Source organism: Amblyomma maculatum, chromosome 1 (genome assembly GCF_055883805.1).
Source record: "Amblyomma maculatum isolate TAMU_Amacu chromosome 1, ASM5588380v1, whole genome shotgun sequence".
NCBI lineage: Eukaryota > Metazoa > Arthropoda > Arachnida > Ixodida > Ixodidae > Amblyomma > Amblyomma maculatum.
The window spans coordinates 149,199,564-149,215,643 of NC_139344.1; the positions used below are offsets into that span (position 1 = coordinate 149,199,564).

Consider the following 16,080-nt stretch of genomic DNA (forward strand, 5'->3'; position numbering starts at 1 on the left):
GATCGAATCCCGGCCTCGGCGGCCGCTTTTCAGTGCACGTTATAGAACCCCAGGTGGTCGAAATTTCCGGAGTCCTCCACCACAGCGTTTCTGATAGCCTGAGTTGCTTTGGGACGTTAAACTCCAAAACCAAACCGCTATTCACTGGTGTATTAACGTCCTTGCATCGAGTCCATATTCTTAATAAAGCATTAAAATCATGTGCAATACATGTGGTTTAAACAATTTGAGAAGTTAATAAAGAAGTAATCACTAAAGGGAAAATATACATGTGGGGATGTTTCTATGCTTCTACACTTGCACGCTCACTTTATTCAGAAAGCCTGTAGGGTTTGTGATATTCCTCTTTCCCTTTTTTGCATGTTTAATCTTGTTGTAGTGATAGTGAGAAAAGTTTTATCGCCAGCCAAAATTCAGAGCTGAAATTCTCCTGGCACACTCATTGGCTATTGAGGGGGACATGAAAACAATTTTTTTCATGATCCTGATCCTCCCAGCACTTTTTATTTAGGCCGAATCTAAGACAAGTACCAGTCTAGTACAACTTTACAGCAGTTCCTTTGCTGTTTTTGTGATCCTTCTAGCCAGCTGAGAACTACAAAGTCAAAACCTTAAAGGCCTCATTCCACATGACTCAGAAGAGTTGAAAGTTGGAAACAGGAAATGATAGTTTGCAATAAGTGTGCCTGAAAAATCAGCTAAGCTGCTCCCATGTCATCAGCTCGCTAACTGAACCCATGCACTGTGTGCGCTGTTTGCGCTCAGTGTACTGGAATTCCATGGCATGGTTTCATTGTACTGCTTCTACTTCCCACTGCGGTGCTACAGTGGTTAGGGTGCTCGACTGCTGGGCCCAGAGATGCGGGACCGAATCCCAGCTGCGGTTGCAATTTTTTGATGGAGACGAAAAGCTAAACAACCATGTGCTATGCGATGTCAGTGCACGTTAAAAAACCCCAGGTGGCCGAAATATCTGGAGCCCTCCACTACGGCGTCTCTTATAGCCTGAGTTGCTTTGGGACACTAACCTCATAAAACAAACTAAAACTATGTTTTATAAATTGGCAAACTTGGTTTTGTTTGGCTCGCATGAAGACTATCTGAAAATATTGCATAGATACATCCCTGCTTGTATTCACATGCAACCCAACCAGCAGTGAAATATCTGTAGTAAGTAAACTGCAGAAGAACAGGACAAACGAAAGTGACAGACGTATGAAGGGCACGGAGTGCTTCCTTTCTTGAATTACGGCGATCTTGAATCTGTAGGTACAGAGTCAGTCACGGTTAGCACGAATGCGGCTCCATTTGGTTTCACACATGCAGCGCACCATTCTGTCCCCAAGCCGTTAGCCAGCTTATATAGGGTGGCAGATGACACAATGGACTGCCTTGAGGTCCCTCTTTTCATGCACCACTCTCCATTAATTGTAACCGGATTAGATGGAATGACACTGTGTGGCCACATGGAAACGGTTCACGCTAAGTGTGAGGCACACTATGCATGCTTATTTTGTTCTATTTTATAGTGAAGGTGAATGTAATGAAGAAATGGACATGGCAAAGTAAAGAAATCTAGTGTCCACTATAGTTAGACTTGGAAGTTTTAATGCTGGCACCCTCCTCACATCTGGAGCACTTTTTACTGAAGTACAGCACTGCTTGTCCAACGCTTTTACTGCTCAGCGGTGGAATAGCTGCTGCATTTTTTCATTCTTCTGCAGACTGTTTCCCGTGCTCCATCCTGCTCCAAAACACAATATTGTTCCGAAACTACTCCAAACCAGATGTCTTGGCTAATCAGATTTAGCAGAACATTGTTTTGCCACACAGTGGGCCATTAATGGTATCACCTACAAAAAATGCGATAAAATGAGAAGCGCAGTAGTGCCATGGCATGTTGTGAGTTGCGAGTGCAGATAAGTTTTCATAAACTAGAGGAGCACGGAGCATAATAAATGTTTTGTCGCAAGTAAATTTTAAATGAGCCGCAAGCGATTGGAGGAAATTAATCGCTATAAATTGCTCTGTGTACATAATATACCACTATCTCCCAGTCTTTTGAATCACCAATGGTGAGAGAAGTGACACCAGCGAGTGAAGCAGGCACCACAAACTACCATAAGCTGTCAGGAAGCTTGTCTGGCTATGAAGAACTACACTAATTGTTCTAATGGTGCTGCTGTGGCAACAAACACGTAATAGTTCATTCTCGAGGTCTTTTGTTAATAACAAGCATGTCAAGCCTATACCAGACAAAAGCATACTTAAAGCTTATAGGGATGATGTTACAAAGATGGCATTCGCAAGGAATGTTTTCAAGAGTGTGAGAAAGTCATACAGGGCCTATCGCCATTGTATTGGAATTAAGGTTGCCCCAGCATCGCGCAAGTGAAGACATGAGGAGCCATTTGTGGAAGTCTTTGAAGTAAACAATTTGAAGGACTAAAAGGCTACCCTTCAGTGCCAACTGTCCTCCCTGAAGACTGTACTGACCAGTGACCAGAAATTTACCAGCACAGTTGTAGGATCAAAAACCATATGGATGAGATAGAGAACAGAAACTTGGCACTCATTGATATTAACTCTAAGCTAGTAGCGGTGTTTGGGTATCTCAAAATGGTAGACTCCATGTTTGAATCTATGAAGTCGAAATAGTCAAAAGCTAGTCAATTCTATCTGCTGCTAGTCTGTTCCAGATTATTGCTCAGGTCAGATGCATTATTTTAAGCATCTGTACATGTTTCACAGTTTGTTTCATCTTTTCAGAGATGCGTGCATAGTCAGCAAGGAATTGAATGTTGAATAAAAAGGATTAAAATTAGATTTTTTGCATGCCATGAAGAGAAAATTGCAATTATTAAAAGCATTTGACCATAGAAACATGCTCCAAAACATAATCCAACTGCTCCAAAACTTGTTTTATTGCTCCAAAGTGGCATTATTACTGCTTCTTGAACTGCTCCAAAATGCTCAAGCTTTCCTCCACCCTGAGTGTTGTTACAGTGCCCCATATTTATTTGCTTTTTCCTGTGAACTGCTCTAGTCTGTGATTGTTGTACTTTGCCTGTGCATATAGTATTATGTTGACCCTGCTCATCATCATAGCAAAACACAAAGTTTGTTTTAAGTTACTTTTAAATTGAACAGTTGCTTCTAAATACAGAATAAAATGCATATTTGCACTTGTAGTGAAAGTGAAATCCTTGTGTTTTGAAGAAAATTTATGGCTGTCAATGTAAAAGGAAGTTGTGTACTGCTTTTGTGACTTTATTGATATAGTAATGTTCATTTCTTTTTTTTCAGTCTAACCCACTTTGCTAGCCAATATGCTTTGCAGTCATTCATATTTTTGTTTTGCCGATGTTCTAGGATCCTAAAATCTGTGCTGCAACACGACTCAAAGCCGAAGAGTATTGGAAGGACAAAATTAATCAAGTCCCACCTAAACATGTGGTGAGCATGCTCTACCTTTCTGTGGACTGCTTTGCTTTTGGCCAATGCAGGTTTACAGTAATTGAAGTGGGAATATTTCATGCTAACAGCAAATAAAAACAAATTTCAAAACTCTGGATGGCTGTTGTGTTAACATATACATAATTAACTAATCAATTTCAAAATACTGCAGGCCCTTGTGCTTGACTCAAACAGGAGTGAATAGGTAGGCTCTCAATACAATCAGAGGAACAAAGATTGAAAATTTCGAGAGCAGGTAAAGAGGCGGTCCAGTTCTCTGGCAAAATCATGTGTTTGTAGCAAATTCTACTCTTCAGCTTTTCAAGGGAAAAACCTCTTAGTCTTAGTGAAAATAAAAGGATCTGAGTATTGTGGATGTTACAAGTACTCAATGTGCACAGCCTAATCTACTCTTGAGTTTTCAGCTTAACCTGTTGTTGAAAATATCAGCTCTGGCAAATTTTTTTTTTTTACCTTCCGGCATTTCAAGGCTATTTAGGTAATTAAATTAGACAGGTGGTGCATATTCATCACATCTCATAAACTGTCACAAATCCATTACTGATTTATGGCAGTTTGTAAAATGCATTTTTGGGACAAAAGTCCCAAAAATGCACCTAGCAATTAAGGCTCTCAGCTGCTCCCTCCACGAGTCACGCATAAATCCTCCCCTGCATGATGTCCTCTTTTCGTATGCATGTTCTGCAATGGCGAGGCATTCAGTTATAAGTTATGAACAAGTATGGGAAGCTGCAGTTTTAATACGTATCTGAAGCATTTCAGTTTTGCAATGTTGACGCAGCAACAATCAATACTTGTGCTGATCACATTAACTTATTTATTGGTATTATAAGTAGGTATTTATATATTTCTCAAATAACTTGCTGAGCCAGGCCTTTTCCAGCAATGTGTAAAAGTACAGTTATTTCCTTGTTTAGCTCCCACCCCGTTTCAGACATCACTTATCAAGAGCAAACACAGGTTTTGTACAGCCCCACTGAGGTGGCTCAATGGTTAAGGCAGTCGACTGCTGAATTTAAGGATGTGGGTTCAACCTCAGTGGCAGTGGCTACTTTTCGATAGAGGCAAAAGGCAAGGCGTCATGCACTTTCGATGTCAGTGTACTTCAAAGAACCCCAGGTGGTCAAAGTGTCTGGATCCCTCCACTGTGGCGTCTCTCACAGCCTGAGCCAACCCTATAAACCATATAAAACTAAGCTTTTATACTGACCTGTGGTCATGCTCACCCAGTGACACCGAAACTATATTTTTGACAAGAAGGGAGGGGGGGGGGGGGGCCTAACCTCGAAAAAATTTTTGTTTTATAGTGCAGCTCTTATGTGCCATGTCACAGTTAGGACCATTCCCGGTTGAACTGAGTGGAAGAGGGTCACGAGCCAAAGAGAATTTTTCAGAAGAAACGAGAGAAGAGCCATGAGCTCTGCGCCACTTTCATGGCTCTTCTTTTGGGAAATTGTGTTTGGCTCAGGAGAAAAATGAAGTGGACTTTGTAATGTATGTATGTATGTATGCATGCATGCATGCATGCATGCATTCATACATACATACATACATACATACATACATACATACATACATACATACATACATACATACATACATACATACATACATACATACATACATACATACATACATACATACATACATACATACATACATACATACATACATACATACATACATACATACATACATACATACATACATACATACATACATACATACATACATACATACATACATACATACATACATACATACATACATACATACATACATACATACATACATACATACATACATACATACATACATACATACATACATACATACATACATACATACATACATACATACATACATACATACATACATACATACATACATACATACATACATACATACATACATACATACATACATACATACATACATACATACATACATACATACATACATACATACATACATACATACATACATACATACATACATACATACATACATACATACATACATACATACATACATACATACATACATACATACATACATACATACATACATACATACATACATACATACATACATACATACATACATACATACATACATACATACATACATACATACATACATACATACATACATACATACATACATACATACATACATACATACATACATACATACATACATACATACATACATACATACATACATACATACATACATACATACATACATACATACATACATACATACATACATACATACATACATACATACATACATACATACATACATACATACATACATACATACATACATACATACATACATACATACATACATACATACATACATACATACATACATACATACATACATACATAGTGGTTACGGCGCTCGACTACTGTTCCCAAGGACGCGGGATCGAATCCCGGCCTCGGCGGCAGCTTTTCGATGGAGGCGAAAAGCAAAGCGCCCGTGTGCTGTGCGATGTCAGTGCACGTTAAAGAACCCCAGGTGGTCGAAATTTCCGGAGTCCTTCACTACGGCGTCTCTCATAGCCTGAGTTGCTTTGGGACGTTAAACCCCACAAACCAACCAACATACATACATACATACATACATACATACATACATACATACATACATACATGCATGCATGCATGCATGCATGCATGCATGCATACATACATACATACATACATACATACATACATACATACATACATACATACATACATACATACATACATACATACATACATACGAGCATCTCTCCAGATTTTTTGCCGCAATATATCATAAAAACACCTAAAGCTGTGTTCAAATTTTGCATTAGGGTGGATTGCAATCGTCCTTAGAACTATTTTATTGTTTACACAGTTGAAACCTACATGCCCCTCCTCGCATTTATATGCAGAACGAAAGCAGCATGCAAGTTACACTCAACGTGGTACCTGTGCTAGCCAGTTTTTATTGTTAAAATTGCCATTATGTGAAAACCAAAATGACGTCTAGTACCTCTAATCTGTGTCTGTTTTCGTGTTTTTTGCGAGTGTCATCAACGTAAAATTGCCTACTGTGGCATGTAAATCTGGAGGTCCCAAGTTACAGCAAAAAAAAAAAAAAAAAAGTAAAAAGTGCAGGAAGCCAGCAGGGAGTGGGGGGAGGTAGTCCCCCCCCCCCCCCCCTTCAGTTTCTGTGTCATTGTGCCCAGCGAAAATTTGGTTGAACACAACATAGTCATCTGCAAATAATTTAGCAGCTATATCTGCAGTAACAACAGTAGCCAAATCATTAGCGTAAAATAAAAACAACTGTGGTCCAAGCACACTTCCTTGTGGGACCTCTGGAGAAACACTAAGCACCCATAAAGGGGCAGTATTAACGTCTATGTACTGTTCTCTGTCCTTAATGATTTTTGAAAGAATACTAAGTAATGATGAAGAGGCATTAATAATTTCAAATACTGATCTCTTTCAGGAAGGCCTGGACTGCTTAGTATTAGCCACTTGAATGCATTCAGATTGGCCTTCCATGCAGTTCCTTGCTTTCTATAGTGAAAAAAATCTGATTGAATTTTGAATTTTTTTGTGCTCTTTGGCATAAGAACAGGGAAAAGTACAGGCTTGTTCCATTAATGGATGTCAGCAATGCTCGATGTTGAGATTTTTGTGTCCACGTGCTGATGTCTGGTGAGCAGCTTGGGTGCTGTCTGCTGCTGTCAGTAAATGTCACTCGTGTGCTGTCTCAAGTCCGTTTTCAAAAAGTCGTCCAGTGTTACCCCTGTAGTTGTATTTACATCTCAGTAATTATATTTACATGAAAAGAATCGTGGCATATCATATTTTGCTAACATATCTCGTAGTGCTATGAACGTGCTCTCACATATCTCATAGTGCTGTGACATAATGTCTGGCAGGACAGTGGGCATTGTACAGCCTGTACAAGGGGCAGGAGGAAGGCCTCCAAACTTGTTATCATTCGCCAAGAAAGTCTGCTCCTTTTTCAATATACCGCTTCCTGTTGGAATAGCACGATGAGCTCTCCTGGTGCATTTCCCCAATTTACATCAGTCCAATATGTCGAAAAGCTGACATGATGCACTGCTGTTACATTAATGTAAGCCCCCTCGAATTCCTTGCAGTGCAACCTTCTCATGATAGGTTAGAACACCAGGAAGGTTATATCCACATGGTAGACTCAGTACACTATTGAATTTCATCTAGATAGATGAATTCAAAATATCTGATAATTGAGGTTTTAAATATTTTTGCTGGAAATGCAGTGTTTCTCCTAAAATACATCAAAATATGCATTATTAAATATTTTAAGTTTGTCAAATTGAATTACATTCTTTACCTAGTTTAGGCTTATTTCCCTTCCCCTTATCTCTGATCTCATGGGAAAATTGCTTCAATAAGTGCCATTTGTGAAACATGAACATAAAAAAGTCCAGGAGATGCTTAGAAGTGTTTCTTAACCACTTGATTTATATGTACAGCTTATTATTATTTGAGCACATCTATATGGTGGAAAAGTTTATGCAGCAGGCTTACATGTGCATTTGGCTAATTTTCTTTTTTCTTCATCTCTTTCTCCACTTTTTTTCTTTTGATTTATTTGCAGTCTTTTTTTTCTTTCCTTTGTTTCTGCAGGGTTAACATTAATAAATCTGTGCTTGCAAGATCTGCCCACCTTCCTGAGCAGAAACTACTCATAACTAACCATCTTATAGACCTTTGCATTTTGGGCTCCCTGGGCGCTGCCATATTGTTCACTGGACAGTCAGGTGCACCCCGCGCAAGCACTGTGGAAGCTACAGCGAAACCGGTTTCAGACTGTCCAGAGAGGAGGAATTTCGGTGACTCCCTCGCTCGATGCAAACGTCTATAGCCTAAAGTATTATTGCACTGAACTCTTAGTATCTTGTGGTTAGTTGCCGAAGCTGGGTACTAAATTACTAGTGGTTCATTGAATATAACTAGGTGAACCAGTTCTTGGCATAAGCGTACTTTTTTGCCTCAGACTGGCAATTACAAGTAAAGCGTAGACTCACTCCACCTGTGTATTTGTATACGTGGAGTAAATATATTCAAGTTTAGCTGTTGTAGTTCTATTTTGGTATACATTTCAGATAAGATAGATTTCTGTGCATAATGTTTGACTATGATAACTGTTTTATGCAGTCGCTATCATTGCTGGCATCATTTTTAGTATTAGTAGCAGACGCTCTGTAACATGATTACTTCACTTGACTGCTTTGTGACTGTAAAAAAAGAAGCTGCTACCAGGGACGAAGTACGCAGAGGAGATTGTGCTGTCCTTCTGCAATTGCACTGGGGTACTGACAAGAGCGCTCCTGCAAAAACGGACATAAAATAAACCTCTCACTCCAGGAAATAAATGCTATCTTGAGGCTGGGAAAAAAAAAAAAAATTGAAATCAAAAACTTGGGAGACACTTAAGCTCCACCTTCAGAGTGGATAACAATAGTGGTATAATAGGTTGTGGCAATAGGTCTCATTGTTGCTTTTTCTGCTTATCATGCAATTAACCTGCTTTGGTCTGTAAACTCCCGTCTTTTGCTTTTGCAGCATTTGCTTTCAATGGCAATAACACTTTGTATGTAATGATTAAGTCTTAATTAGTGCACTCTTAATTACAGCTAGCAACAGTATATGTCTTCAAGACATGCCATCAAGTCAATGAACACAATGCGTTCACTAGGTCCCTCCAGTGAGCCTTCGTGGCCTATTTGTAGCGTGTTTATCTTGCATCCAGGTATTGAGGGGGTCATACCCACAGTACATACCCTAATTTTAGAGAGCACGTTGTTGGGCTAGTTCTTGTTTATCCTTATTGCAGGCATCTCCTCATCAATGTTGGCTTCATTTAGACCTTACCCTGAACTGTTCTCGTTAAGGTTCTTCAGATTTTTTGGTCATGAACGACACTGCAGATGCAGGCATGCTGAAGATTCCAAGTTTTCTGTGACATGGGGTCATTACACTATCGCATAAAAAGTTCCAGTCCTTGCTCAGGCATTTTACAACTATTAAAACTTGTTTAAGAATCGTTTTTCCATGCTTCTACATATTTTAGCCCTAATGTTGTCTGTAGTGGCCACCATAGTACCAGTCAAAGTCAGGTGGTCTTTGCCATATTAGTTCACCCTCTATACCATGGTTGGCTATCAAGAGACATTACCATAATAGCTGTCCAGGCAGGAATGCGGATGTTGAGGTGTATATGAGAATGCAGCTGTCACTTTTGCTGTAGAGTCGGCTTATGAACTCTGTGGGGTGCTGGCATATATTAGCAGTGCTGTGACCACTCAGTCGTGTGTATTTATTGTGTTGCTTCCTGCGTGACAAAGGTGACACAGCTCTTACAGTTACTTTTCCATGTAGTGTGGCAAAAAGTTGAAGAGTTTACTTCTCACATTGCAGTATTTGTTTTACATTGTGGTGTTGAATTACTGAAAGCTTGTACTATGTTTATGACTTTACAGGATCCCAACAAAAAAATGTATGTTCTGTCCATGTTCCCGTACCCCTCTGGGCAACTGCACCTCGGCCATGTCCGTGTGTACACCATCAGTGACACATATGCTCGCTTCTATGCCATGAATGGCAAACAGGTGAGGTTCTTCAGTTCACATGTCACTGGTTATGGCAACGTCAGGCCTACGTGTTTCAGTGGCTGTACCAGGAAATAATTTAGGGAACTAGTGATAACCTGCTTTAAGGTCTTTTTACATTTTTTTGTTTTCATCACTTCCTAACAAAAGGGCAGGAGCCACAGGAAATGCTCTCTTCACATAGTTAAACTCATCATAATGGTCTGGAAGTGTAGAAAGTGTGAAAACATAGAGAGCTTGCATTTGACATCACAGGTACCGTGATGATGAATTTGCATAGCTTCCATAGTGCAGTTTGGAGCAGGGGCCGATAAGCGGACTACTATACAAGGTGTTTCTTCTGTATTTACATATTTTTATTTTAGCACCTGTGAGAGATATGTTGGTGCATGCTGCATTTGTGGTCAATGCCACTTTTCCTACTCACCTGGAGCATGAGCCGTGAAGGGACTGTGGCCAATGCCTCTCACGCCAGCTGCTTCCAGTGCGCCAGTGACACAGGCGATGACATTTTTAGGTTTCTGTGTCATATTATTGGTGGTTGCAAAGTAATGTTTCAGTTCTCTCTCCATAGAACTCGCATTTCTGCAAGACGAGGAAATAATGCTGAACTTATGCAGGGCCTGAGCTTTTGTGTAAACTTGGGCACAAATTTTGGAATTGGAGTGTTTTGCATGGAGCTGCTTAAAATAACAGTATGCATTGCTTGCTGTTTGCAGTCCATTGAGTTTGTCAATCAGTGCATTTTATATGGACCAACGTGCTAATAAGATGCAAAAATAAAGTCATCCCATCACAGAAAGCTGCACTGTGCAGTGTTTGCATCCTTGGAGGATCTCATCCCTGAAGTGTCTTGTTTGTGCATTTATTTTAAACAAAATTTGGAGGAGCACGCTCTTCTGCCAAGTGCTTCCCGAACCATTTTTCTTTCTGAGAGTGCAGAAGTATCCACCTCTGACTAAGCTTCAAACCATTCACCGTGCAAGTGGAAAAACTTTTTTGAGACTGCAATTTAAAGGGACACTAAAGACATCCAAAGATAGTATGAAAATCTAATAAACTACATTTGGTGACACTGTCGCCGCATATCCGGCAGCAAAAAATCGAATAATTGCGGAGATATTGCGATAAGAAGTTGAGGTTTTTTCTTGTTCCCGCCGGTCGAATTCAAACTGTGCCCTCCGACTACGTAGTCGGACTTGAGTGACGCACATTATGACGTAAGCGGAGACTCCGTGATAGCTAGCGAGCCAGCGCGGCCCGCGGCGTCGCATCCCTCAAGAGCCAACATGGCAACAACGTACTCGCAATGACGGCCACAGCCGAAATAAATAAAACGATGAAGAGAGTAATTTACCGAGCGATGGGCCCATAAAGGAAGAAAAAAAAAAACATAGAGCGCTTGTAATGCACAATACTTTACATGTTTCTCAATCTTTTGCGCTCCTTCTTGCACTGTGTATAAACAAACCGAGCCCTCGGTCATCACAATGCTTCCAGACATGTTTACATACAAATAAGATTTAGTTACCAGCAAAATAGTGTCCTCGCTGCTGCGCTTGTCAGTTTTGAAGTTTCGTCACACTTTTTTCCTTCAAGGTTTGTGCTACAGCTCCGTGTTCAGCGAAAATTACGTCCACGGTAGCAGAACATGACCGAAGTGCCGGCGCCACTACATTTGCCAGCGCTGTGAAATTCCACATGTTAAAATGGATCCAGTGCACAATATAGTGTGCACAGGCATCCAGAACATTAGTTGCAAGACGTGAGAGCAGGCAGCATGCGCCGATGGTCAAGAAGTTGTAATTTTTAAACCGGCAGCAGAAACACTTTATTGTAAATGGGGCCATAACACAAAAACCAAAAATATTTCCAAGCTTACTGTGGCGTGGCGTAGCAAATTGTGGCTAGATTTTCCTTTCTGTGTGAGCGAAGTGACACCTTTCTAAGGACTGTAATCCAAGTGAGATTACGTGAGTCATGCCTGATTACGTCGTATCTTTCGTATCCTTAAGGCAAGGTTCTCAACTGAATATCTGTCAATTGTGCCGCGGAAGAAGTTGTATAAGGATCTGCGAGATGTGTTTTTGGCAGTGCCAGTGTACCGCGCTGTATATAATGTAGGGTCTGAGCGTGACATTTTGAAAAGGATAAAACGTATGCCTGTCAGAGCTGGTGCAAAATCATTCTTTTTTCAATTGCATTCCGGCACTCTTCCAGTCAAACCATGGCTGCAGAACAAAGGGCTCTTTGTACCTTGATCTATTAACTGCATTATTTGCAGAAAACCCGAGACCATTGAACACATCTTCTTGGAGTGCCATGACTCAGTTTTCCTCTGGGATATCTTGAAGCAAACTTTAAAAAAGGAATTGCCAATAACGCCATTCGGTATCCGATATCTGCCATGCGCCGACCCTGAAGGAGTGCCGATTGACATGCTGATGCTATTATGTATGCATAGCGTATGGAAAACGCGTATGGATGTCAGGCATGAGCGAACCGTTGTACACCCCGCTCGACACTACTTCATCGAGAGCGTGGTATACCTGAGAGAAATTCTGCGTGCACAAGATAATTCTCCGGAGTGGCTACCTGCACTGGACCAGCTGGCTTCAGTAAAGCCCTTTTAAATCTAGCGCTTTAGGCAGAACGCGCCTAGTGCTTTTAGCATTCCTTTTGTTTTGCTTTGTTGTGTATTCAGAGTGTATGCTGTGTGCTTAAAAAAATTGGTAATAAAGAAAAAAAAAGCGGCATAGCCGAGCGGTTAGCGCCGAACGTTATGGAACAAGCAGTAGCGAGTTCGAATCTTACTGCTACTGGCGGTTTTTTTTTTTTTTTTTTCTACAAATCGATTTCTTTTTTTACCTTTTGTAATGTATTTCTGGTGCTTCGTTATTTTTTGTTTTTACATTTTACCCGAGGCCCTTTTTTTCGCCGGGCGACGAGCGCAATATATTGACGCTCTCCTTGGTATGGGCGGCAAGTATGCCCCTTTTATTTACGACGCCTGCAAATAGCACATTGAAGGTCTTGTTGACGCAGTATGTTGGTCAGATGTGCCATGATTTAGTGAACAATTGAATGATAATGCGTTTTTCCTTCGGTACTTAGCATATGTATGCTTTTCGTGGCGTACATAGCTGCAGTCGAGCGGTCAGGTCGCAGTCGAAGCGGCGACGGCGGCGATATGTTGGCGCAGAAGTGTGAACGAAGGAGCGTGTCGGCGGCAGCGGATTTCGCTCGCTCGTGCCTCCGAATGCTCAAATGGGAACCATCAAGGTGCATCTGCTGCTCCAAGCTCGTAATTCAAGCGCTGCAGGTCCAAACAAACTATCTGAGTGCGCACGAAATGACTGAGCCGAAACATAACCAAAACTGAAATGGGCGCCTGTAGCGCCTCCAAGTATATTTTTGTATTTGCCTTGCAACGCTTACGTTGTTTTTTCGCCGTCGTTTACGTATGATAAAAGCGTGTTATTATATTCGAGACAAAACCTACGACCGCATTCAAATGGGCAACGTAATTCGCATTTGTCAGCCTCCGTGATCCCTAGCGCGTCACGTGATTTGTAGTTGCGCGTTTCGGCTGTGGCGCCAATACCTGTATTTCTGTTCTTCCTCTTTACTACCTTATAACAGCTCTGTTTTCAGTAAGAGTGGATTTTTTGTAATCAGGAATTGGCATTCTATCGATGCAAGCCCACTTCAGTTTTCTCTTTAGTGTCCCTTTAATTCTAGCTACAGATGTAATCGCCAGGGCTGTGGCACTGAACAAGGCCCGAAGAAAGCGCCAAGCAACTGACACATATAATTTATGAATTACTAGTGTGTTTTAAGGCAGTGTGTGCTTTTTCTCTTTTGTTTTCTGTAAAAATGAGCAATCTTGTTGAAGGCGATATTTTCTGTCCGCATTACTGAATGTAGCATCACTTGTGTCCCTGAAATAACTCTTAGAATCATTGGATTTTTTTTTTTTTTGCTTCAGACCGCTGCAAACCAAGAATAGCAAAATTTACCAGAACTTGTTTTATAAAGCTTTTTTTTTTTTTTAGGGATCTTTTGTGATGTCCACTTTAGGACTCCATGCTTTTTATGTAAATGCACTTTATTTCTGGCAATTTCTTATTTGGGAATTACATTCTTAATATGGCTTTGGGTTTATAGTTTTGCTCAACGGATGTATTTATATTGAGCTGTAAAACCTGCAGCTATACTTAATTCTAGTATGCTTGCCCATGTGCACAAAGTGCAAGCAAAGATAACAGTAGAGCATTGCTTGTTTCACTGTCCATATTGTCACTTATTTGGTCATTGTTTGATTATAAGGACATCACTTTTGGTCACGATGTCAAAAAGCACAGGAAATCTTTCATAGCTTACACCAGACGCAGAAGGTGATAAACGAGGGCATATAAAAGAATATTTTGCTGCTTTCTTTCTGAATGCAGGTTATCCATCCTATGGGCTGGGACAGTTTTGGCTTGCCAGCCGAGAATGCAGCTGTGGAGAGGAATGAAAATCCTAGAGCATGGACAGAAAAGTGGGCATTATGTTTCTCCAAAGACATTCTTTAGTGTGACGTTTGAATTGACTTTGCATGTACCTATTTATGAAGATATATTGGATAATATATGTAGAGAAACGATTATGTTGGACAGTGAGCCAAAACCATGCAAGGGCGTTGTTGCCGACCGGGCGACAAGCTACAGCTAGGAATCAGTTCTATTTATCCCCTGCATGGAAGCAAGTTTCGTGCCTCTGTTGCGATCACGTGGTGAAATCGAAACCGCGAAAAGGCGGCATTGCCGCAAATTGGGTGATACGCTGCAGCTAGGAATCATTTCTGTTTATCTTCGCAAAAAGGCAATGCAATAAATTTCAAGCGCTTCTTGTAAGTGGATGGATGGGTAGATAAGGCTAAACCCTTTGAATCGAGTGGTGGCGTCACAGGCAGCCTAGCCGTGAATAGTGATATAATTTGTACCTATTCTTGCCTTGATTTCAGCCACCAATCAGCTAACCTTCGTTTGGCTATTTCTACCCTTTTAAAGTCTAGTTTTCCTCCATTATCCTTAAACCCCAATGCTTTGGCTAAATCTGCCCCATTGCCTTGAACTATAGTGCGGAACCCTTTACAGGAAATTATTAGTGTTCAGCTGTTTCCTAATCCTCTCTACACATACCGCACATCGTGTCTCTTGGTACTTGACTCAGTACGTCTTAGTCCACAATACTCCTGTCCTAGCCTCAAACAACAATGAGCTGCCCCTAGAATTATTGTAAATGCTTTCTTTGGCTATTTCCTGCTTGCAAGTTCTGTACATTTCCAATGCTGATTTGGTCTCCATCCCTGTTTTTCATAGACTCCTCTCTGTTTCTTTAACCTTTTTCTTAATTGCGGGACGAAAAACCTTGCGGGATGGAAAACCGCCGCCGTACATTTACGGCAAAAACCCTCAAAGGATTAAAGGATTGCCCGCATCTATCACACTGAAGTTCATTTAGAATGGCTATATATCTGGGACCACTAAACTGCACAACAAACACAGGTGGTCGAAATTTCTGAGCTCTCTACTACGGAGTCTATCATAGTCAGTGTCTCTTTGCAGCAGTGAACCATATAAACCAAGCAAAACCTTTCGTTCCAATTCCCCCTCCTCCTCACTACCACCACAGTGGCTCAGCGGTAAGGGGTGCTCAACTGATGAACCTGGATACTTCAGGGCCCGTATTCCGAGTTTGCATTGTTATCGCAGTGTCGCTATCTCACGTGGCCTCGAGTCATCTGATTGATCGAAACGCCGGAACTAGGTGTTGCCACTGCGGAACCGGAAGAGGTGGCAACATCATTTTCCAGCGTTTCCACCAATCAGGTGACTCAAGGTCAGGGAGATAGTGACACTCACGATAACGACACAAACTCAGAATACGGGCCCCGGATA

The 16,080-nt window shown here is 41.0% G+C and overlaps 1 protein-coding gene across 2 annotated transcripts in view; it reads left to right on the top strand.

The window, feature by feature from the left end:
- Positions 1–16,080, top strand: part of LeuRS-m (Leucyl-tRNA synthetase, mitochondrial) — a 51,585-nt gene that overhangs the window by 1,100 nt on the left and 34,405 nt on the right. For both annotated transcript variants that reach the window (XM_084589255.1, XM_084589256.1), the window contains exons 2-4: positions 3,373–3,456; positions 10,007–10,135; positions 14,587–14,678. In XM_084589255.1, the coding sequence (XP_084445381.1) occupies positions 3,373–3,456; positions 10,007–10,135; positions 14,587–14,678 (305 nt within the window). The remainder of the gene's footprint in view (positions 1–3,372; positions 3,457–10,006; positions 10,136–14,586; positions 14,679–16,080) is intronic.